This window comes from Lepidochelys kempii, chromosome 1 (genome assembly GCF_965140285.1).
Source record: "Lepidochelys kempii isolate rLepKem1 chromosome 1, rLepKem1.hap1, whole genome shotgun sequence".
Taxonomy (NCBI): Eukaryota; Metazoa; Chordata; order Testudines; family Cheloniidae; genus Lepidochelys; species Lepidochelys kempii.
The window spans coordinates 270955596-270980596 of record NC_136380.1 but is presented as its reverse complement, the minus strand read 5'-3'; the positions used below and the strand labels follow the sequence as shown (position 1 = coordinate 270980596).

At 41.9% G+C, this 25001-nt stretch overlaps 1 protein-coding gene across 6 annotated transcripts in view; it reads left to right on the top strand.

The window, feature by feature from the left end:
* The first annotated feature begins 2753 nt into the window (after positions 1 to 2753).
* Positions 2754 to 25001, top strand: part of NUDT4 (nudix hydrolase 4) — a 53478-nt gene continuing 31230 nt past the window's right edge. For 3 of the 6 annotated variants that reach the window (XM_073327557.2, XM_073327556.2, XM_073327552.2), the window contains exons 1-2: positions 2755 to 3220; positions 24067 to 24177. In XM_073327557.2, coding sequence (XP_073183658.1) covers positions 3122 to 3220; positions 24067 to 24177 — 210 coding nt within the window. In that variant the 5' untranslated portion in view covers positions 2755 to 3121. Of the gene's footprint in view, positions 3221 to 24066; positions 24178 to 25001 lie in introns of all 6 variants that reach the window. The other 3 variants (XM_073327555.2, XM_073327553.2, XM_073327554.2) reach the window with 2 other exon arrangements.

Sequence of the window (25001 nt, the reverse complement as noted above, 5' to 3'; positions counted from 1 at the left end):
AAGTGAGCCTGATGATTTTAGCAGCTGATTCAGGATTTTTGAGTACTTGAGATTGACAATACTGTGCCACTCACAGCAAATTGTTCAGATCTTCCCACTTCCTTCTACATACTTTGATCAAAGTGAAATAGTTAATGCTGACATTTAAATGACCACTAACAGGCATCTATATTAACACCCATCCAGATGACTGGTCAGCTCACACTTCTCTGAAGTATTAAATCAGCACAGTATTACTAGAAAGGGTTTGGCTGTATAACTGTATTGGTAACTCCTCCTTTTGTGTAGATGCATGGGCTATACCAGTTCCCCAAAGAAAACTTAACTGGCAAAAGCATTTTGCTGGTACAACTGCATCTACACGAGGGCTTTTGACTGTATAAATATGTCATAAAAAACACACACCATAAGAGACATTACTGGCCAAAGTTTATAGAGTAGATCAGGCCTCAGATACAACCAATGGCATGATGTTTCTGTGAGTTTGCAGAATTGTAATAATTGAGGTTGGTCTACAGCCAGAACTTGCCCCAGTTTAACTAAAATCAGATTTCAAATTGATTTAGGGCTTGTCTACATGGGGAAGTTATACTGGCGTAAGGTAGGGTATGAATTTAAAGCTCTGTAGTTATAGTGGTATATCTCCCTGCCTGAACACTTTTATTCTGGAATCAGGCTATGCTAGACTACGGATTTTACAATGGCACAGCTGTGTCGCCGTAAGGTCTCCTATGTAGCTACTTTATGCCAGGAGGAAAAAGCTCTCCTGCCAGCAAAATTAAACCTAAGAAGCAGAGGTAGTTATGTCGGCAGGAGAGCATCTCCCACGGACATAGTGCTGTCCACACCGGCACTTTTGTCAGTGAAACTTTTGTTGATCGGGGGATGTTTTTTTCACACCCCTGACTGACAAAAGTTTTACCAACAAAAGTGCTAGTGTAGACATAGCTTAAGTCTAGTGCCTTTTTCCAGTTTAGCTTATGTCACTTTGAAAGTGTTTTAAACTAAGGGCTTGTCTACACTTAAAATGCCGCAGCTCCACCACTTTAGCACTTCAGTGAACTTTCCTATCGACCTAGCACTTGATCTTAGCCAAAAGGCTGAGAAGCCCCGAGTCTACACCGGGGCTTAGACCAGTTTAACTGCATCACTTGGGTGTAGATTTTTCACACCTGGGAACAACATAGTTATATTGACTTAATTTCCTAGTGTAGACCAGGCCTTGGAGCATGGCTACACTTGGAGATGTAGAAAGCTTTGAGTTTAACCAGCCTTTGTAGAGCACAGTAGGGAAGGCGCTGCAGTTTGTCCACATCGACAGCTTCAAGCACTCTGGCGTGGCCACATTTGCGGCACTTACAGCGGCATTGGGAGTGGTGCATTATGGGCAGCTATCCCAGCATCCAAGTGGCTGCAAGGTGCTTTTCAAATGGGGGTGATGGTGGAGTGTGACAGAGAGTGTGTTGTGTGGATGTGAGGGGAGAGAGAGTGGGTTTTTGGGGGGCTGAGAGCAAGTCAGCATGCTGTCTTGTAAGTTCAGACCCCCCTCATTCCCCCGCCTCGCTCTCTCACACGCAGCATTCCACAGTAATGGTTGCTTTGCCTCGGAGGAGACAAGCAGCTGGCTGTCAGAAACAGAGCTTTCAACGGGCATTTCCGCATTCCTACAGCTGATTCCAAACAATGACAAGAGCGGCCACTTGATTTAAGGGGATTATGGGACATTTCCAGAGGCTGATCAGAGCGCAGTAAAGCAACACTTCGTTCACACTGGCACTGCAGCTCTCCAGCAGGGGTGCAGCAAACGTTATTCCACTCGCCAAGGTGGAGTACCAGGAGCGCTGTAGCCGCGGAGTCAGAGCGCTCTACGTGTCTTGCCAGTGCGAACGGGTAGTGAGGTAGTGCACCCAGGGCTCCTTTATTGCGCTGTAACTTGCAAGTGTAGCCAAGCCCTTAGCTAAAAAAGCCACGCTTATTCCAGAATAAGAGTGTTCACATGAGAGAGTTATACCAGTATAGCAGTTTAACTACTAGTATAACTGGAAAAATCTTGTGTGGACAAACCCTTAGTTATTCCCGTGCAAACCCTTAAATGGGCAGCCTGACATCAGTTTGCCGGACTTATCTTTTTTAGGCCTGGTCTATGCTTAAAACTTTTGCCAGCGTAGCTAAGACATTCGGAGCATGATCAACCCCAGTCAACACAACCCTGCTAGCAAAAGCCCTAGCACCCACAAAGTTATATTGGCAAAAAGAGCCCTCCCCCCAACACAGCTCCTTGCATGCCAGGAACTTGCACAGGAGTGAATCTACAGCTCAGGGGTGCTGAGACCCAAACTGTAAACCATGTATATGATGGAAACTACTTCAAGCCAAGGGGTGCGGCAGCATCCCTGCTTCCAGCACTTATGCTATAGCTAAACCACTAAGTAGACCCGGCCTACCGGTTGACTAAGCAGAGAGAAGGATGGGCCACATCCACCAGTGCCTCGGTCCCTGCTCTGCACTCAGGACACCATCCAGTGACGGACTGGCCTCTCCCTCCAGCTGCCACTCATCGCTTCCAGCCAGCGCTACTACGCCCCGCCCTGCGCTCCCGTCCCCTTCCCTTCCCTTGTGCTCCAGCTCTGCTCGCCTCCCTCCGCCTCGCCAGCCCCGCCCGCCTCTGAGCTCCCTCCCCCTTCTCTCTCTCTCTCTCTCTCTCGCGCGCGCGCGCGCGCTCCGCTCCCCCGCCCCTCCCCGGGCCTGGCGGCGCCTGCGCAGTGCGGCGGGGAGGCGGTGGCGCGCGGGGGGCCGCGCGGGCGCAGGAATGTGCGTTACAGTTAAATAGTGGGCGCAGGGGCTGCCGCCGCGGCGCTCGGAGCTGGGCAGCGCAGGGGGGCGGCGGCGGCGAGCCGCTAGGCTAGGCTAGGCAGGGCAACGCAACGGGCGGGCTCCATGGCGCGGTTCCCTAGGCGGTAGCAGCAGCGGTGGCGCCGGCGCCTCGCTCCTGTGAGAGACGCTTCCCCGCCGGGACCGAGCGGAGCTTGGCCGCGGCCGGTGCCGGGCGGAGCGGGGCCGCGTGTGCCGGGCGCGCCGGGGCTTGGGGCGGGCGGGCGGCGGCCGGGGCACCTCCGCCTCTATGATGAAGCTGAAGCCGAACCAAACGCGGACCTACGACCGGGAGGGCTTCAAGAAGCGGGCGGCGTGTCTGTGCTTCCGCAGCGAGCGGGAGGACGAGGTGAGCGGCCCGGGGCAGCGGCGGGGCAGGGCCGTGAGCTGGGCACTGGGGTGGGGCGGGATCTGGGGCTCCCATCGCCCGTCCCCGCCGCTCCCTTTGTCCCGCGCGGGGTGTCGGGGGAAGGGGCTGTTCCGTGGGGAGTCCCGCTCTCTTTCCACTTCCCTGGCCCCGGGGCAGCGTAGCGGCAGCCGCATGGCTGGGTGCGAGACGCTGTCCCTCCCAGGCTCCGCGGCGCTTGCCTGAGGCCCGCTCGGATCGCTTGGCGGTCTAGGGCGCCGGTCCTAGCGCGGCGCTTCGCCTTGGCGAGCCCGGGGCGCTGGGAGGCGGGCGGCCAGCTCCGGGTTTCAGACAGAACATGTCCCGGTGACGCTGTGAAGAAAGGTTGCGGGGGGGCGGGGTGTCTCAGACCTCTCGGCTGTTGTACGGTGGATGGGGGCTAAAAGCCGTCTGTTCACATCACTGGTTCCGCGCATGTGGCAAAAGCGGCATCATCTCGGCATAACCCGTGCGCATCGCCCTGCCGGGCGTCTCGTTCCACTTGCGCGCCCGTCGGGCTCCAGCAGGCGAAGACCTGTCTCTCTTTCAAAGTATAACGTCGCGAAACATCACTTCGATTACTTTCTTTCATGTGTTTCAACTTCATTATTTCGGGGGACAGATATTTGGGACTGTCACCATTTTATAATCAACAAACCCAGCGTGTAAAGCGGAGTGCTGACAGATAGGCGGCACCAGCTGTGATTTGTGGCCAGAATCGTTATAGTGGGCGAAAACGGTTTCTCTGAATCTATTGTGTTTTAGTTTGTAGGCTATTTAGAATTATGACTTGACTGTACAGCAGTCTTCGTGCTGACGTTAACCAGAACATGATTAGCTTACAATAACTTCTTAAATGCTGACTTTCTCTTAATTAAATGTATATTCATTATTTGCACTTTTTTTACCAAACATTTGATAACGGGATTTGTAATTTAACAGATTGTACTGCATATATTTGAAGATGAGGCATGCTTGGTGTGTGACAACATAGTGTTATGATGAATTTGGGATAAACCTGATTGTGCCCTTCTAATGAATTTGTGTAGTTGTCTTGGATTTTTACTTGTCATTGAAGGAACTTTGAGTCTTTAGCACAGAGTTTTGTGGAGAATGAACACTTTACAGTTTAAAAATATTGCATAGACATTTTCTACATTGCACTGAATTTTAGAGGAAAGTTGAAATGGTGAATTTAGATGTGAGCAGGGTCTTATGTTGCAGCAAATATAGGCGGTAACCAAGTTCTGTACCCTTAATCAAGGTCAATTGCGCAGGCAGTCATTTAAGAACTTTTTTTGATGGTTGCATTGCACAATGTAATTAGACATTATCTGTGACTTGGAAGCATGAACACTAGAAACTTGAGTTAATAATGTTTTTAAATAACTAAAATGGCCATGAAACTTATCTACCAGAAATTTAAGACTTGGATGTTCCCCCCCGCCCTTCATCTGCATATGGGAAGATGTCTTTTCTAAAGACACCATCTTGCAGGTTTCTTATTCCTAGGACATGGCACCTTAGTTTGAGACAGCAGAAGTTCCTTATCAGAGTATCGACCCTTGAGGTCTGCAATAGCTGGGGAGACTATCCTAACTTCTGGACATTCCACTCAATTCCTCCTTTACCATGGTTTGTAAAGGAGCAACCTGCAAGAGACTATGCCTTGGTCCACACTACAAACTTGTCAGTATAACTGTGTTGCTCAAGGGTGTGAAAAATCCACACCCTTGGGGAATGCAGTTATACTAACCAAACTCTCAGTGTAGATAGTGCTCGTGCTTTCTCTGGTTGGTCGCATTTTCACTAAGTGCTACAGCAGCATTGTAGGTATAGACAAGCTCCATGTCTCCTCAGCTATTGCACCACCTTTTCTTTGGATCCCGGCAGCACTTCAGGTGTTCTGGCACACTTCAGTGCTTCTGCAGTTGTTTTTCTCAAATTTGAGTGCCTAGCTCAGTACTCAGGAACTGCTGGTTTTTGCCTTTCTTGGTGCCCAAACAACTGTTTTGTTCAGCACTGTTACAGCTTTCTTGTCTCACTGAGTCAGAAAAAGAAAAGGAGTACTTGTGGCACCTTAGACTAACCAATTTATTTGAGCATAAGCTTTCGTGAGCTACAGCTCACTTCATCAGATGCATACTGTGGAAACTGAATCAGGTGACATTAGCCAGTTGTAGGTGTTTAATTGCAGTGTAGACAGAACCTGTTTTTTCACAGCCCAGAGCAACAAAAGTTTTGCTGACATAAGTGCTGCTGTAGACATGGCCTTAGTTTAGGTGTTCAGAAATATACTGTTTCTTTACATTCCACATACTCCTTTCCACCCAGACAACTCCATTGAACAGCTAGTCATTTGTTGAATTAACTCTTAAGTCACATGAACTATATCATGTAACCTCAATAGAAGGTATGAAAAAGCAGTAACTTAAAATTCTTAATTTCATTAGATTCTTTGTGTTCCTCAAACCTCTTGTTAGGCTCCTGGTGTATGTTCATCACTTGTTCATATTACTTAGCCTAGTGCTTTCAGGAACACTTGGGGTGTGCTCTCTAGTATAGCCTCCCCAGTTTGCTTTTGAGATGGGGCTTGCCAAGTGCTGTAGTAAATTCCAAACAATTAGCTGCTGTAATTAGAGTTCATCCATATCTGCATTTAGCATGCATTAACCTCTTTTTGGTACTGTCCAGGACACCCTGAGAGTGTACACTTTTTTAAATGTGATGCAGTCAGATTGTAAATTAAATCTTTTATGTACCATATTCAAGGCTGGCAAACTCCCCAAACCAGAAGTGTATAGAAAGATGCACAGGTTATCTATTTTGACTTACGTTGAATGTCAATACATTTCTTAAAAACAATGTTGTTGCCTATGTAGCATCATATATAAAAGCATTTACTGTATAGCATAATATAAAAGCTCAAAGAAGCAACTAGCATGTACATGTAGTGAATGTTTGCCTCCTTTTGTATTGTAGCTCCTTATTGATCTCTGTATTCTTTTTTGTGGGGAACTTAATAAAATAGAAGGATCTCCTGCCTGATTTCGTCTGAGCTGTTTCGAACAATGTCTCCTTATTAGTGGGATCACTTTTTCTTCTGTACAGGCCTGGATTGAATGAACTTTCCAAATGGTTAGCTTTGATGTAAAAATCTGTCTGGCTTCTGTGCATTTGAAAGACCAGTTCTGTTCATGTTGCATCCCTGCAGACTGGAGTTACTTAGGATATGTCTGCCCTAGGAAAAAAGGTGTAGTTTTAAAACTTTATCTGATTGAATTAGGGTTTACCTGAGCTGTGTTTAAAAACACAAATGTCTTCTGTACACTAAGATTTTAATATTTAGCTAATACATGTTAAAAATGCGTTCTTTTGCCTAGAAAACGTGGCCACATACCCTGTCTTGACTATGGGAGAGTGTTTTTAAAAATTAGCTAATCTGACATTAAGGTGTCATATGCGCTGTTGCATCCGTGTTGGTCTCAGGATATCAGCGACACAAGGTTCAATAAAAGATATTTCCTTACCCATCTTGTCTCATCAAGATGTCATGTTTAACTTAATTTTAAAAAAGTGACCTTGTTTTTAAAACCACCATTTCCCCCAGTAAATAAAAGTCCTAACTGAGTGTCTGAAATGTGCTTTAGGCAGTATATAATACCTAAATCTGGGGGCATAGGGCTTTTGACTGGAACATATTCTGCTCCCTTAACTGTCAGAGTAGAATTTGTTCACAGGTATATTGCAAAGTTTTTGTTCAGTGGAGTTTTCTATTAGTGCTGGCTTGACAGAGGATGGTCTTGGTTTTGTAGTGTTCTATAATGTTGATATTAGGCCAGTTTGACGTGTTAAGTTTTTGATTTCTTTGGACCTAAAGAATTTTGGAGCCACTCTCTAAATTTAAATACTAATAAAATCAAATACCTAGAAGCAAAACCTCTCCTCTGCAAAAATGTAATGTGCTCTTCTAGGTATCTTAATGCCAAGACAGGTCAGTGATATTTAATTGGTCCTTCCTAAAGCAGTGAAATTATTTTACGCACAACTGAATGATTCTCAAAGGTATGGAACTTCTTCCTGCTTCTGCAAAGGAAATATTGACATGCTGATCCGTAAACCATACTCTTTCCCCACTAACTACAAGCGGCGGTAAGCACAACACAAAGAGGAAAAATGGCTCTTGCAAAGAGCCCAAAGTGATTGTGATACTGAATTACCAGTAAAAACCATATTCTGCTGCAGTTTGGGCTCATTATTCAAGCTCAAGTGAGAGCCTATTTAGTATGGCTGTGGTGTGCATTTAAGGTGAGGGAGGTCTTTGCATAGTGATCTAAGTCTGTCATTTAATTTTCTCAACCAATTTTCAGTAGCGTATAGATCTGTCTAGCTTAATCATACAAAGATGGTCCTGTTCAAGCTCTTGGGTATTAACATATGTAAAGGAACTTGAGTTCATGTCACCTGTAAGTAATGTTGGCCACACCACCCTGTTATGGTGGTGGGGCCTTTCAGCACTATAATTAAAAAAAAAAAAAAAAAATCGGGGAATCTGGTTACAACAGTTTGTACTCAGGATGGATTTAAGATTGTAACAAAATTGGGCAACTAGAGTACAGCTTGGGGTACAACTGTAGGACTAGTAGGATCATGTGATCACAGGTACAAAGATAGTGAAAGTGATTAAATGGAAGGATATTTTTATTTATTGAACACTAATTTAACTTAAATGCTTTACAAATAATTGGGAATGTGTCTGTCAACATTCCTGAATCATCAGTTAAGGAGAGCACAACTTCACAATTTGGGACCTCCAACAAAGTTAGGCTAAACTTCCATGTTTTGTTTCCAAGGGTGGATGGGTGTGGGGTGTGTATAAAGAGGGAAGGTGGTGCAACCGGAAGAGTTTGAGACCTTTCTGGCCTTCATACAACATAAGGGCAAACTCTTTTTTTCCTTTAGAGGTCACCTTTCAATGCAGCAGCTGCATGCTGATTACTCCACATTGTTTAATCTAACTTTAATACGGTCTAAAATGCAGGTAAACTTTCAATTTAAAGTTTTGGTAACTATAACAGTGAAAATGTAGCTAATGAAGTTACAAACTTAATGAAATATTTGTAAAAAAGTGACTTTTTAGCCCATTCACAAATACAGCTACTTAGTGTTGTCTGAGTTAAGAGCGGCACCTTTTAGCATTTCATGTTAAATCACATCAGCCAAAAAGACTGCTTTGCAGTTCTGTCATAGTAACATGATCATGAATTTAGCATGGCAACCAGTCTGTGGCACTTTACATGGAACTGAAGAAAACAATGCCCCCAAACTTTAAGTAAAACTTAAATACCTTACCTTCTTTGCCACTAGCAAACAGGAAGCTTTCCCTGAAAAATGGGGTGGACCAATGCTATCAGGTGTGCATCTAAGGTTTTATTAAGTAGCATTTCACATATATTGATGTCTTAGGGCAGTGGTTCTCAACCTTTCCAGACTACAGTACTCCTTTCAGGAGTCTGATTTGTTTTGTGTACCCCCAAGTTTCATCTCACTTAAACTACTTGCTTACAAAATCAGACATAAAAATACAAAAGCATCACAGCACACTTACAGAAAAATTTCTTACTTTCTCACTTTCTGTGTATGAAATTTTAGCTTGTACTGACTTTGCTAGCTTGTACTGACTTTTATGTAGCCTGTTGTAAAACGAGGCAAATATCTAGATGAATTGATATACCCCGTGGAAAACTGCTGCATGCCCTAGGGGTATGTGTACCCCTGGTTGAGAACCACGGTCTTAGGGCTTGCCTATGTGGGAACATTTACTGGCATAACTATACTGTTGTAATTATCAGTATAACTTCCCATATGGACAGTTATTGCAGAATAAGAGTGCTTTTTTCCAATTTAGTTCGTTGCGAAGAGGAAAAAGGCTCTCTGGAGCAAGTGTGGTGACCAGAGTTACACTGATAACTAAGTTATGCCAATAAATTCCCCATATAGACCATTCCTGAGGAATCAACAGCATTTAAAGTGCTACTTAAAGCTGCACAGCCTGATAGCATTGGTCCTTACTAGTCTTCAGGGGAAGCTTCAGTTTTAAAGTTTCATTGCAGTCTTCTGCAGACTTCAGTTTTCTGGAGTCCAAGCTGAAATGGTAATATTATGGACCCATGGTAAGCTCAGTTACAGAAGAGAAACTGAGAAACTATTTTAGAATTACAGGATTCTTAAAGACAGAGCAAGGAAATATCTAATAGTATTTTAACTTAACTAGAGAAGCAGGCTTAACAGAATTCTTAAGTCCAAAACCCCATATACATCACTTCTTGAAAATGTGATAAACCCTTTGAACAAAATACCACAAGAAGCTGTAAAAGCATCTACTGTGGCATGCAGTCAAGAACACAAGCTTTTCTATGCTCTGTGATATGGGGCGTATGTGTATTACAGGTGTATTATAAGTTAAGGCTTCACTATACTTCCCATTATAAACTTTAACCACACAAGCTGAAATTTTCCATGATGAAAAGGAGTACTTGTGGCATCTTAGACTAACAAATTTATTTGAGCATAAGCTTTCGTGAGCTACAGCTCACTTCATCAGATTCGTTCAGTGGTTTGTTTATTCTCAAATTTTGTTAGTCTCTAAGGTGCCACAAGTACTCCTTTTTGCACATACAGACTAACATGGCTGCTACTCTGAAACCTGTCATTTCCATGATGGTTATCCATCTTGGATTTATTTAAAAAAAAAATCTGAAGTGGCTTCTTGGTTTTTGAGAGTAGGGGAAAAATGTTTGGCCCATATTAAACAACATTTTCAACCATTTTGTTGAGGAGCTCTAGCTTTGGAGCAGAAACTTGAAATCTGGCATAGGAGTTGCCCTGTGCAAATTTGACCAAGCTTCATCAAGTTACAAGATTGTGCAAACTTAGATTTTTCGGATACTCAGAATAGCTAGTTCAGTAGTAACAATTCTCCAAATATTCTGTCTGCACTGAGTAGGGTTATGCATTTGACAAGTCAGATACTGTCAAATGTCAAAAATGGTGTAGTAATTTAAAGCACTAATTTATTAAAATAGTAATAAGAGTAAGAGTTATGGTTCCAGTAAGCTTTGCCTTAGATACTTAGGCCTAATTCCAAAAAACAAGTTGTTGTTTTAACTCAGAAAAATGGGATAGGGAAGTGAAGTTCTAAAAAAAAAACTACCTTTTAGCAATGTTAGGTTAGCACTTAAATGCTAAAGTTTTTTCAAACTAAACAGTTACAAAAGATGTATGAAATTAAACAAATGCATATCAACTGAGACATTTTTAAATGCAGTTATGATAGGTAGGTAGCCTACCAAATTTTCAAGGAGCTAATGGCTATGCATCTATTCTTTTTGTTGAGGGATGAAGTTTAATGACTGAACTCTTCTCCCTCCCCCCACTCTGAGTTAATTTCTGTATGTTTGTCAAGTCAGTTTAGATTGTAAGCTCTTTGGGGCAGGGACCATGTCTGTTTAATGGGCTTTGTAAACTGCCATGTACAGTAGAACCTCAGAGTTACAAACACCTTGGGAATGGAGGTTCGTAACTCTGAACAAACCACTATGGTGGTTCTTTTAAAAGTTTACAACTGACCGTTGACTTAATACAGCTTTGTAATTTTACTATGAAGAAAAGTGTCTTTCCCTTTATTTTTTAGTAGTTTATGTTTAACACCATACTGAACCGTATTTGCTTTTTTTTCTCTGCTGCTGCCTGATTGTGTACTTCTGGTTCCAAATGCAGCATGTGGTTGACTGGTCAGTTTGTAACTCTTCTGTTCCTAACTGAGGTTCTACTGTACATTGATGGCCTAGTATACAAATAAGGAGTGTTTGTTGTAGAAGATTCTAGCCAATTAAGATGCTCAACTTTCAGTTAATTCATCTTGCTAGCAGGTGGCAACCAAAAAGGCAGGCTGCTACCTACATTAGGACTTCCTTGCAGGAGTATTTACTGATACCTGATTATGGTCAAATTGACCAGCTTGCCAGGCCTAGCACTGAGCATGAGTTATCCCCTCTCAACACCTGTGTGCTGTCCAAACTGCATGTGCCATCCCCATAGAGTGATTGAGCATTCCTAGGGCTGCAAGGGCTGAGCAGGACTTACCCTGCAATTGCTTTTTCTAGCTGTTGTGGGTCACTATGGCAATAAACACTGGAATTGAGAGAAGGGAAACGCTCCTGTCTTTCAATAGTCTTCCTGACATGCAGTCAGAGGAGGCGGCGGCGGTGGCAGCAGGTTGAGGAACAGGGTGGATAGAAGAAATGTGTGGGGGAGAAATTGTGGGGCAAGAGCTGCCCAGGAGGAGATGTGTGAGGGAGAGGATACAGATGAGTCTCTAACCACTAGGACATTCCCCCTTCAGAACCTGGTGAAACTGAACAAATTATTCTTGAGTATAAACACACCTTTGCTATCCAGCAAATAGTAGTGAAACCCACTTGTGAAGTGTCTCCATCCCCCTCTAGTGGCTAGACCACATGGAATAACTGGCAGTAGACTGCTATTTTCTATTAGCTAAAGTGGTAGAGGACTGTGCTCTGGATCTAAAGATCCCAAACCTGCTGATTCCACCGTTTGGGGATGGGTGATATGGTTCTACAAGACTGGATTTTTTTTTGTTAACCTTTTAAAAACTGTATCCAAGGAACTTGAGTGGTAAGTTTCCAAAGACAAGCACTCAAAAATTAGGATATGACAGTATTCTGGTACAAGAGTATGCGCAAGGCAACTTTGATTTTGGCATTTTCTAACTTGGAGTGGCTGACTTTGCAACCTTACAATTTAAGTAGATTTTGAATATTATATATAGCTTTATTACATAACATGTTATTCCAGAACATGAGGTGTTGTATCTTAAGCATTTTATTACAAGCCAAGAGATCAAAAGAGCCCAAAAGAAACATGCAATAATGTTTCCTTCAGTTACTAAAGACTAGTCCAGAACTTTTATAGCTGCGTCTTGAGTTTCTTCCCAGAGATTTTTAAATCCTCCTGTTTTTCTAATAGAGCTTTCTGCATAATGAAAGCCCCATGATGCTACATGTTCTGTCAATTGGTATATACCTGTGACTTTTGGTTAACCACAGCTGTGCTAGGCAGCTTCCAATTGCTTCTTATAACCAGGAGATTGCTAGCAGCTTCTCTTCCTCCTTGAATGCAGGGTACAACTATTTCCGTACTTCAGATACGGGGTAAAAACTTGCTCAGTAAGACCTCCTGGGAGACTAGCTTTTGCCTCCCTGCTGCCACACTGGCTAACTTATCTTCTGTGGCAGGTGGAAGAGATTAACTTTCTCTCAGCTTCTGGGAGAAGTTAAATTTAGAGGTGGGTGTAGCTAGCTAACCTATCCGAATCACCTTCTTTTCACAAAGAAAGAATCTCCAAAGAGGGAACTGGTCATCAAAGGCAAAACCTCCCCAGGCTTTTGGGAAAGGGGACAAAATTTGGGTCAGGGATCCCAAATAAGTGATAGTATGGCAAGAAATCGAATTCCTTGCTATACAATTTGAGAGCCTTCCTTCATGGACAAGAAGAGAAATTCCTCAAGCTGTGACCATGTCAAATAAGTGTTGCATTGTGTTCTGAACCTAGTGAGATTTTGATGTAGAACTCCAGGAACTGTCGAAAGCCATGTGTTAAAGTTTGCTTTCTTGCTTGCATTCATCTCATCATTTGTAGTTGACAGCTCCATTGTTTCACTAAAACAGAATTGGTAACGATTATGTAGAGAAAAGCCTTCGGCTAGCATTTCACAGGTTGTCCCAGGTTATCAGAACCTGGAATTTGATTCTCTGAAGAACAGAGCAGTGGGGGAATGGGTTCTTGGCAACTTGTGCAGCTGGGTTGGTGAGCTGCTGTACTCTGAACAGTTGGAGCTTTTCAGTGCTTTCATTAAGTCACAAATGCGTGGATCACTGTGGTCAAATCAGTCTGATGGGGTGGGATGCATCTTCTAGCCAGCTATAGGTGGCAGGTGGTGTTAGTAGCTGTAGTTAGTCTGATATCGAGAGCTAGTGAGGAGTTGAGTCCAAAATTGCATGTTGCCTTCATTGGAGGAAGTGAGCTCTCTATGGAGATTGTATATGTGGTGAGTTCTCCAAAGCACTTCCTTCTCCCCATCAGCATAACCTATTATCTCCCACTTCATTTTCAACCAGTTATTTATTCTGGGGCAGATAATACTCTGCTGGGAGATGGTGCTGGTTTTTATATTGGTAAGAACTAGGTGCCAGTGAATTGGTGACACATCCCATAGGGTCTCATGAATGTCCCAGTAGCTTCATGTTTAATAGGATAAGGGGGAGTATTTTGCATTGTGGAACTTCACACGTGAGGATCCTAGGTGTGGTGTAGTCATTTCTTCATGCTCTGAACCCAGAGGATCATGAAGAGTTGCAGATTTTTGTGCTCATTCATTCAATACTGGTACATCTCTTGAGGCAGGACAGAGATATTTGGTGACTCTCTGTATCAAATGAGAAATCCAGCAGTATGTCTGCCCATTGAAAGATGAAGTCATTCATTGGCACAATAAATACTGTTTGTCCTGTGTCCTGGATGAAACTTACTTGTCAATATTCTGGGTCCTTTTTACTTAACAAATTAGAAGTGACTGTTAGCACCTCTATTGGCTTGCTCACAAATGTGGTCACTGAGTAGCATGTGATAATTTCTTAAGCGTTCGCCATGTTTTTGCCTGGTTCAATTACACTTCCTCCTTCAAAGAAGGTGCTAATTACTTATGGTAGGGGTCCCAGATATTACTGACGGTTCCACTAGCCATGAAGAGTATGGAACTTGCAGGATTTCCTCATCCATGAATGGACCAGATTCTTGGATGGAGATACTCTTATGGTCTTATGTTGCAAAATTAGAATGAACTGAATGAGATCTGTGCCTTAAGATTTTTCTCTTGGGGGGGTGTGTTAATATTTTTGGATATTTAATCTAGTTAATATTGCCTCACATTACACACTTCACAAAACTTTCCAGGACAAATGGGAGTGGGAGGAGGGGTGTGAGCCAGACAAAAGCTTCAAAGTGAGTACTGCTGACTTGTAACCAATGACCTTCACACTTGTGGGTTTCCTTACTGTACCTATAATTGTGAAGTCTATTTGGTAATCTTAACATGCATTTGTGTCAATTTCTCGAAGGGTATGTTCACTCTATAAACAATCCATCATACAAACACAATTTAGTGCTAACTGTTCAGGTCAATGGTAAAATCAAACATTTTATACAGTAGTGTAAAAATGCATGGCTTTATGCTAAGCTTCCAGTCAGGGCAAGCAGTCTGATTTATCCTCTACTAGTAAACTAGAATTTGTTTTCAGTCCTTAACTAAGCAATAAATGCTGATTAAAACCATTCCACTAAGCACTGAATGATTTAATGTAATAGTCATCACTATTACTAGTTGCTTTCACATAAGAGAGCTTTAAACTAGGAATTTGGGGGAGATGGTTGGGAGATGTCCAGGTAATCTCCACGCTGGATTTTAACATTGAGAGGGAAGAAAACAAAGTAAGAAAGGATATAGCCGTGGGTAGGAGAATGGACAAAAGGACAAAGGGCAGTGTGGATACCAGTCTAATAGGTCATACTGGCTGTAGAATGTCAGTGCCTAATTGGGTAAAGAATGTGAGCGAGGCCAAACAGCAAAAATTAAGATGTTTGTACACCAATGCAAGGAGCCTAGGTAACAAAATGGAGGCATTAGAGCTACTGGTGCAGGAAGTGAAAATGGATATTATAGGGATAACAGAAACCTGGTGAAATAGTAGTCATGACTGGACTACAGGTATTGAAGGGTATGTGCTGTTTAGGAAAGACAGAAATAAAAGATGAAGGTGGTGGAGTAGCATTATATATCAGTGATGAGGTAGAATGTAAAGAAATAAGAAGCGATGGAATGGATAAGACAGTCTGTCTGGGCAAAAATCACATTGGGGAAGAAAACTACTAGAGCCTGACCTGGGATAGTGCTTGGGGTGTGCTATAGACCGCTGGGATCTAATTTGGATATGGATAGAGCCCTCTTTAATGTTTTTAATGAAGTAAATACTAATGGAAACTGCATGATGATGGGAGACTTTAACTTCCCAGATATAGACTGGAGGACAAGTGCTAGTAATAGGGCTCAGATTTTCCTAGATGCGATAGCTGATGGATTCCTTCAAGTAGTTGCTGAACCGACAAGAGGGGGATGCCATTTTAGATTTGGTTTTGGTGAGTAGTGAGGACCTCATAGAAGAAATGGTTGTAGGGGACAACCTTGGTTCAAGTGATCATGAGCTAATTCAGTTCAAACTAAATGGAAGGATAAATAAAAATCTGCGACTAGGGTTTTTGATTTCAAAAGGGCTGACCTTCAAAAATTAAGGAAATTAGGGAAGTGGTTTGGACTGAAGAATTTATGGATCTAAAGGCAGAGGCGGTCTGTAATTCAAGTCAAAGTTGCAGATGCTATCAGAAGCCTGCATCCCAAGAAAGGGGAAAAAATTCATAGGCAGGAGTTGTAGACCAAGCTGGATGAGCAAGCATCTCAGGGAGATGATTAAGAAAAAGCAGAAGGCATACAGGGAGTGGAAGATGGGAGGGATCAGCAAGGAAAGCTACCTTATTGAGGTCAGAACATGTAGGGATAAAGTGAGACAGGCTAAAAGTCAAGTAGAGTTGGACCTTGCAAAGGGAATTAAAACCAATAGTAAAAGGTTCTATAGCCATATAAATAAGAAGAAAACAAAGAAAGAAGAAGTGGGACCGCTAAACACTGAGGATGGAGTGGAGGTCAAGGATAATCTAGGCATGGCCCAATATCTAAACAGATACTTTGCTTCAATCTTTAAGGCTAATGAGGATCTTAGGGATAATGGTAGCATGACAAATGGGAATGAGGATATGAAGGCAGATATTACCATATATGAGGTAGAAGTGAAACTGGAACAGCTTAATGGGACTAAATCAGGAGGCCCAGATAATCTTCTTCCAAGAATATTAAAGGAATTTGCACATGAAACTGCGAGCCCATTAGCAAGAACTTTTAATGAATCTGTAAACTTAGGGGTTGTACCATATGACTGGAGAATTGCTAACATAGTTCCTATTTTTAAGAAAGGAGGGAAAAAACGTGATCTGGGTAACTACAGGCCTGTTGGACACCTATAGAATGAAAGGTCTTGGAAAAAATTTTGAAGGAGAAAGTTAAGGACATTGAGGTCAATGATAAATGGGACAAAATACAACATGGTTTTACAAAAGGTAGATTGTGCCAAACCAACCTGATCTCCTTCTTTGAGAAAGTAACAGATTTTTTTTTTTAGACAAAGGAAATGCAGTGGATCTAATTTACCTAGATTTCAGTAAGGCGTTTGATACAGTGCCACATGGGGAATTATTGGTTAAATTGAAAAAGATGGGAATCAATATGAAAATTGAAAGGTGGATAAGGAATTGGTTAAAAGGGAGACTACAGCGGGTCCTACTGAAAGGTGAACTGTCAGGCTGGAGGGAGGTTACCAGTGAAGTCCCTCAGGGATCGGTTTTGGGACCAATGTTGTTTAATCTTTTTATTACTGACCTTGGCACAAAAAGTGGGAGTGTGCTAATAAAGTTTGTGGATGATACAAAGCTGGGAGGTATTGCCAATTTAGAGAAGGACTGGGATATCATACAGGAGGATCTGGATGACCTTGTAAACTGGACTAAGAGTAATAGGATGAAATTTAATAGTGAAAAGTGTAAGGTCATGCATTTAGGGATTAATAACAAGCATTTTAGGTATAAGCTGGGGACGCATCAATTAGAAGTAACAGAGGAGGAGAAGGACCTTGGAGTATTGGTTGACCATAGGATGACTATGAGCCGTCAACGTGATATGGCTGTGAAAAAGGCTAATGTGGTCTTGGGATGCATCAACAAGGTATTTCCAGTAGAGATAAGGAGGTTTTAGTACCATTATACAAGGCACTGGTGAGACCTCACCTGGAATACTGTGTGCAGTTCTAGTCTCCCATGTTTAAGATGAATTCAAACTGGAACAGGTACAAAGAATGGCTACTAGGATGATCCGAGGAATGGAAAACTTGTCTTATGAGAGGAGACTCAAGGAGCTTGGCTTGTTTAGCCTAACTAAAAGAAGGTTGAGGGGAGATATGATTGCTCTCTATAAATATATCAGAGGGATAAATACCTGAGAGGGAGAGGAATTATTTAAGCTCAGTACCAATGTGGACACAAGAACAAATGGATATAAACTGGCCATCAGGAAGTTTAGACTTGAAATTAGACAAAGGTTTCTAACCATTAGAGGAGTGAAGTTCTGGAACAGCCTTCCAAGGGAAGCAGAGGGGGCAAAAGATATATCTGGCTTAAAGATTAAACCCGATAAATTTATGGAGGAGGTGGTATGAGGGGATAATAGGATTTTGGCAGTTTGATCTTTAACTATTCATGGTAAATAGGCCCAATGGCCTGTGATGGGATGTTAGATGGGGTGGGATCTGAGTTACTACAGAAAATTCTTTCCTGGGTATCTGGCTGGTGAATCTTGCCCACATGCTCAGGGTTCAGCTGATCGCCATATTTGGGGTCAGGAAGGAATTTTCCTCCAGGGCAGATTGGCAGAGGCCCTGGGGGTTTTTCACCTTCCTCTGCGACATGGGACATGGGTCACTTGCTGGAGGATTCTCTGCACCTCAAAGTCGTTAAACCATGATTTGAGGACTTCAATAGCTCAGACATAGGTGAGAGGTTTATTGCAGGAGGGGGTGGGTGAGATTCCTACATTGTGCAGGAGGTCAGACTAGATCATAATGGTCCCTTCTGACCTTAATGAGCCTGAGACTCCAATGAATGCTAGTTTGATCAGCATGAAGTTGTGTAATGTTCATGTTATGTGGAATATCAGCTGTGCTTAGCATTTAATCCTCTTGTAAGGTTTTAACGTTGCTCTTTGAGCATTGTTTAAGTGGATCCTACTCAAGGAAATATACATGCCCTCAGGTTACAAGCGCTAAACTTTCTGAATAGCGCCATGTATGTATGCACCCTGCCTATACACCCATACCAAAGGATATAAGGGGGAATCAGCCTTAATACATAAGCATTGAGCAGAATCTTGGTGATGACCATTGCTTAACTCGGTTTTTGTCTGCTAGGAAACTACTCTGGGCTTTCAGTTAAGTAAGTAACTTTGGGGGCCTTGTTTGGCTGTGTTCTTCAGTCTTTATGGTTGTCCACTTGTTGTTGTGGTTCTGCTTCCTTGTTTGGGGGATGGTGGAGACAGTCTTCAAGCTATGTCCCCCTGCATTAGCACATGCTGATGACATGAATACTCCTGGTGTTTGCTCTGCCTTGGAAATATACAATTCCAAATTCTACTCATGTGCCTGAGCTTCTCCAAATTCATATGTGGAGCATGAGCATAGCTCTCAAGAACAATTTGTGGGAGGTGGCAATGCAGGTCTTATTGCCTGCATGGAAGGCACTGATCTGGAACAGACCTTGATGTTGAGTCCAGCATCAGCAGTCAAACACTCTACAGCCAGAGAAGCCTTGATGTTGGGGGTCTCAAGGTCCTGTAAAGCAAGTTCCAGTACATAAGAATATTCTAGAGAATTCTCAGGTACAACTTTCCCATTCCCCAAATATTCTCTTAATGGTTTTAGAAGAGGTAAATGCTGCCATTGAGCACTATGTCAGCATCGCTGTAAAGTCTTCACAGCAACTTTGAGGTGCCTTCAAGTGATGCTGTTCTGACACCATTATTCTTTGGAACCAAGGGAGAAGGGGTAAAAAGTCATGAGTCTCCTGATTCTTTCCAACATAGTAACTGCTTCCACACTGAAAGCTTGGTGTTGGGGAGGAGGCAGGGTTGAGGGACTCATTTAGTGACCAGAATCTGATGCCTTGCTTTTGGATATAATCTTGATAGGCAGTTTTCACTGCTGGATGCGTCTACACCATCAGATTTGGTGATTCAAAATGTCTCTCGCATTTGTGGTGGTGATCCTTTTTATTGCCTTTCCATATGGCAATTTCTTCCTGTGCTGTCCTCAGGAGAGGGCACTCTTATTTGCCCTTTCCATACATCTTCTATTTAGTTCACAAAGATCAGATTGAAAGACCCAGAGGATTAGTCAACCTCACCCTTAATCATGATGGGGATCTGATTTTGAGAGAGATCCTAGAAAAAACATTATGCACCTGTATTTGGGTAAAGAGATGTGCCACTTACAGTATTTGTTAGCCCTTGGATTTCAAAATTGAGATACTGTGAGCTCCTTGACCTGATTGGCAATACAGGCTAAGCAGTTTGAGGTCCAGAAAAGCAAAAGATTCCCCAGTGTCACAGAAGAATTGCCTCCAGTTAAATCTTCATTTGAGCTTCTGTAAGGACTCATGCATCTCGGGTGTCCTTATAAAGGTTGTCCATTCTCTGAACAACTAGTAGCTGCATTTAGAAGAGCTGTTGCCATCTTCAGTTTCTGGAGGGTTGTCCCCAAACTTAGTCTTTCCATCTGATTTCAAGTTTCCATGAACTCTTAAAGGTGACTTGCTGAACTTTTGGAATTATCTGTATAATGAATGACAAAGATCTGACTTTTCATCATTCTTCAATTCAAGCAGTCTTTGAGAGACTTTCTTCAGCTAGATCCTGCATCCCAACTAGAGGTACCAGAGTACAACAGTCTGGTTGCTGACTAGTTCAGCAACTTGGACATATTCTTCTGTAGAAGTCCAGAAAATCGTGTTAGAAAGCAGAAAACTTTCTATTAAATTTCCTTTCATCTCAACAAGATAAAGGATATGCTTCGCTCCAGTTTTCCATTCGTTCCCTTTATTCTGGACTGCCTGCTTTGCTGCAGTCTATTCTCTTCCTGGGCTTGAGTGCACACCTGGCTTCAAATTTCTGTCTTCAGTCTCACTAGTACAGGAATCTTTGATCTCTCCTTGTTAGTGTTGAGACTTTCAAAAGGCATGTGTCTCATTTTCAGGAGTTGTCCCTGTCCTGGAACTTGCATGTAGTGCAAACCAAATCAGTGGCACCACTTATCTAAGATTTTTTTACATCAATTTTTTTTCAGTCTTCATTCCTATTAGACTGTCCAAGCTGGTGCATACTCCTTTTCCATTCTCCATGCTGATGCATCAGTGTGTTCTATAAAGATAAGATGCTGCTCTGACCTCAAAGCTCTTAGCAAAGCCTCTTTATATTAATCTAACCATACTGTCTTTCTCCCACACACCACTTGAGACCAGGGGAGGAGACTAGGCTGCAATATTAAAGTATAGAGAACATTTTGTAATGCATGAAATTTCCAAAGTCTTAGATTTGTAGCACTTGATGTGAGTTGGCTTTCTCCTAGACACTAAGTGGTGAAGACTGACTTCTTGCTTGAGACCAAGGGTATCACTAGGTTGCTTGAGCACATTGAGAAGCCCAGGAGGTAAAACTGTCTAGTGTGGGCTGGTACTCTTTCTGGGAGATTCTATCTTGTGCTTAAAGAAAAAGAAAACGTATGTGACTGTGGCTCTTGTGGTTGCAAAATCTTAAATGCAAATAAAGGCATTCCTGATAGAATAATGGTAAATTAACACACTGATGTCTGCATGAATCTACAGCCTTAAGACAAATATTGTGAATGACTCCATCTCCGTGTTAACTTTAGCATTAACTAATGAAAGCACAGAGGTACCCGGCTGTAGGAGCAGCTTGGTAATCTGCCACTGTTCCTTTCCAGCTCCTACCCCATCTGTTCTAAGGTAGCTTCAACAGTTTCAGTAAGACTTATTCCTGGGGGAATTATGTGCCACTGTGCAATGAATTTTCACAGAATTAAAGTTCTGTGCAGAATTAATTTTTCCCTGCAGAATTGGTGCCACAGAGCTGCTGGGCACCAGTGGGAACCGCTGGACCCAGCAGAGCCTGGCTCTCTGGCTTGCAAATACAGGACTCTGTCAGGGAGAGGGAGCTGGAGGGTTCTGGGCAGCTGTGGTTTCCAGCATGTCCTGAAGGAAGCAGGTGGCTTTATACAAGCTCAGGACCAACATCAGGCTGTTTCTCTCTTGCATGCTCTCGAGATCCCTGGGCTCTGGGGAGGGAGTGTGGATGTCTGAACCAGGGGATGCCTCACAGCTTAGGCTCTGGGGGTGGGAGGGGTGTGTCTGAGACCACAGGGGCATAGTTCCCACACGCACGCACATGTGCCCAAGTGGCATTTGTAACACGCCCAGACTGAGGCACCCAACAAAAAGCATAAGAGGAACTGGAACTGGGTTGTTGTAGGGGGTTTCTTTAATTCTTTACTCCTGGGGGGAATCTTTTTTTCTTTGTTTGTATTGGTACAGACATACTTGCTGACATTTATTTTGGAATAAATTACCAAAATAATTGAAACTGGTATGATTGTAGTATTCTGACAATTAAAATTCTGCATATTTTATAATAGTGTGCAGACTTCCTCCAGGAGTAAATACTGACCCTTGCTAGGACAGCATTTTAGCCATCTTCTTAAAACACACCTTTTCCCCAGAGAGGCAAATAGGCTACCTGGATTTATACTGATATATTTACACAGCATTACCCCTTGTAATTAGCTTGTAGAGCAGATACTTGAATAGGAGAGCAGTTCCACAATCATTGTTCAGTGGGTCTTCACACTCTCCTCCCTGGGTTAAAGACTACTTTGTAATCATCTTGTCTGGGAACCTCGCAGGTAATGCTCTTACATTTAATTAACATAACTGATTTTTGAAGACTCCCTATGTTTGTTCTATATCTCCTTCCCCATAGTCTTATAATAGATTATTGATTTAGTAGGAAGAAATTAGGGGTATAGAGTATGGATCCATATAGGCAACTCCATGAGCCATAGTAATCTCTATTACTAGTAGTTTTAGGTTTTAAACAGCTATGCTAACAAAAGTAGGTTGTAAAATATGTGGGGTGATCCTGTGGTCAGTATTCTGGCCTTCTATACAAGAGACTGAGTTCACTTCAGAGGCCCAGTAAGTAGTGGGTTTCCTTCCCTGCTGTGAGAGAGTCCAACTTAGTTCTACTATACCACCAATAACTGGACCATAGGAGATACTGCAGAGTATTATAGTGCTGTAACTGTCTCCACAAATTAGGACTTTTGTCTTTGACAAAGTATTAAAATAGAAGCCAGTTCTGTCTAAAAATCACTTGAGTGATAGTGGGGGAAAATGTCCACCATTGGTGGTAACACTGGTATGTATGTGAAATTAAAACAAGCTCTCTCCCAGCCGCCGCCCCCCTTTCCCCCCGAGAGTACAAAACACCCCATATCCCAGCCTTAGGTTGTTAAATTGTTCTGTTTAACTTTATTGCAATTGGATAGTAATCTGCATATTTTCTAGAATAATACATAATTAAGAACTCCTTACTGATTTATTTTTGTTCTGTAAAATGTCTCTGCACCCCTCCTCTCCCTGGGCCAATCTCCCAGTAAGGCCAAATGTGATCATCCAAACATCTAGCATTGCTAAACTGAGCAATATGTAGTGGATCTGAATTTTCAATAGAACATAATTTGGTTTTTTGCACTTATTGGCTTCATTTCTGCAAATAGCTCGCTTATAGTACATGTTTGTATTCCTTTCCATCCTTAAAGGAAAATGTATTTCCCAAGGAGAAAAGTGGTTACATAAGCTATCTTGTGCTAACTTCCAAGAAGCTTCATACTAAACTACTATAGATAGAATCTACTAGTCAGAGTGGAAATGACCGCAAATACAGGTAATCTTTTACTAACTCCAGATGCTCTTTCCATCAGAGTTCCATTTTCATGGTCCTCCTTACCATATTTGACTTTTATATAAAACTATCCAATGTAACCTTTAACTTCACTACATTCTTGGATAAATGGTAAAATAAGTATTTTAAACTGCAATGGCTGGCTAATGGTGAGAACTGCACAATGCTAAAATTCTATTGTGGCAACAGTTATACAAGAAAGCTCCTTGGGCGAGAAGCCATCTTTACCCTCTTTGTACGCTGCGTAGCACAGTGGAGTCCCACTCTGACTTGGGGTCCTAGGCACTATACTAGTTTTATTAAAGGTCTGTTATACCTTTCTGCCCAAAATGTCCTTTCCAATTTTAATGCAAAATAGATGGCTAAACATGAAGACAAAACACATTTTAAATAGGTTTTTCCTAATTTACTAATAACGGATTAGTACATTTTGAAAACATTTTTATAATTAACTTGTTTTTGATTCTTGCTTTTTGTATTTCTCTAACTTGAACAACAAGTTCCAGTGAAGTTACATCATTAAATCATGCAAAGTAAATATTGTAAAAATTCCAGGGAAATATCTAGTTTAAACTTTATATTTTTGACAATTCTACTTATTTGGACTTTTTACAGAAGCCTCGTTATCAGCCGTCTAGAAAGGTGTCCCTCTAAATCAACTTGATATATTTCATTGTACAACAGTCAGGAAAGTTCTCACCAATATGATGTAAGAAAATGCCCTATTTAAACAAGTGCAGGGAGGTGAATATACGACTGAGGACCTTGACTCTTAACCTTCATTAATCTCAAGATTTTTAATAAGAGTTAGTACTTCACATGTAAATCTAGGTGCAGGTTATTTATTTTTGATTTACGTTTTTGAAAGCTGTAATCCATCTGGCATGAACAAGTACACTGTAGGAAAATGGTCAGTAGCCTTCAGACTCTCCAATCAGATTATTTTCAAATGACTACTTAAATGTGTGTATTTTGACCTTTCAGGTGCTGTTAGTGAGTAGTAGTCGGTACCCAGATCAGTGGATTGTACCAGGTGGAGGAATGGAGCCAGAGGAGGAACCAGGAGGTGCTGCAGTCCGAGAGGTGTATGAAGAGGTAAACCTAGATTTAACAATCCCACTCATATTCAGATAGGGATCCTTTTTCCTTTTTTAAAAGGAACTTCAGCGACTTTTCACAGTTTAATTTGCCAAAATTCAAATGATCCACAAACTCCGAAGAATTTATAGCTTATCCTATTTCATAGACTTAATTTGGATTCAAAATGAGATGAGTCATAAAATAAATGATCAGAATATGTTGCTCTGGAAATAGGTTATAGTCAATATTTAGATTAGATTGAAACCTGGATTTTGCAGATGTTATAGTAAATTCTTAAAGAATGTGACATGCAAAGAGTAAAAGGGGAGTTCCTTTTTTTTCCTGAAGAGTTGTAAAGAAGCCTGCAAGATGGTGGTGGGAAAAAACCCTTTCTGATTATTTTTACCTTGATTTCAGATTTTTCAGTCTTACCTGTAAGACGTTATGGACTACTAGAGGACTAGTAGGTCTCTTAAATCAAGTAACGAGACCTGAGTAGTTGGAAGGAAAGGGATTCTTAGTGTGTTCCTCAGTTTAAAATAATCTGACTCAAACTCCTGACAAAGTATTGAGAAAATATTTTAATAGTTAACCTCTGCCTCTTCATTTGAGGGCTAAGTTTCTATTTTAATACTACAAGAAAATCTAATGTTTTGGCATCATGTAATGTTTGTATACTTGTGTGAGAACACTATATAGGCAGTAGCTTAGTACCTAAAATTTTTGTAAAAGGTTCTGGCAGTGAATATTTTGTTGACGTGCACAGCTGCTAAAAACGTTGCACCACAACATTTCTTCAAGATCATATATAGTAAGTTAAACAATTTACAAGTGGCATG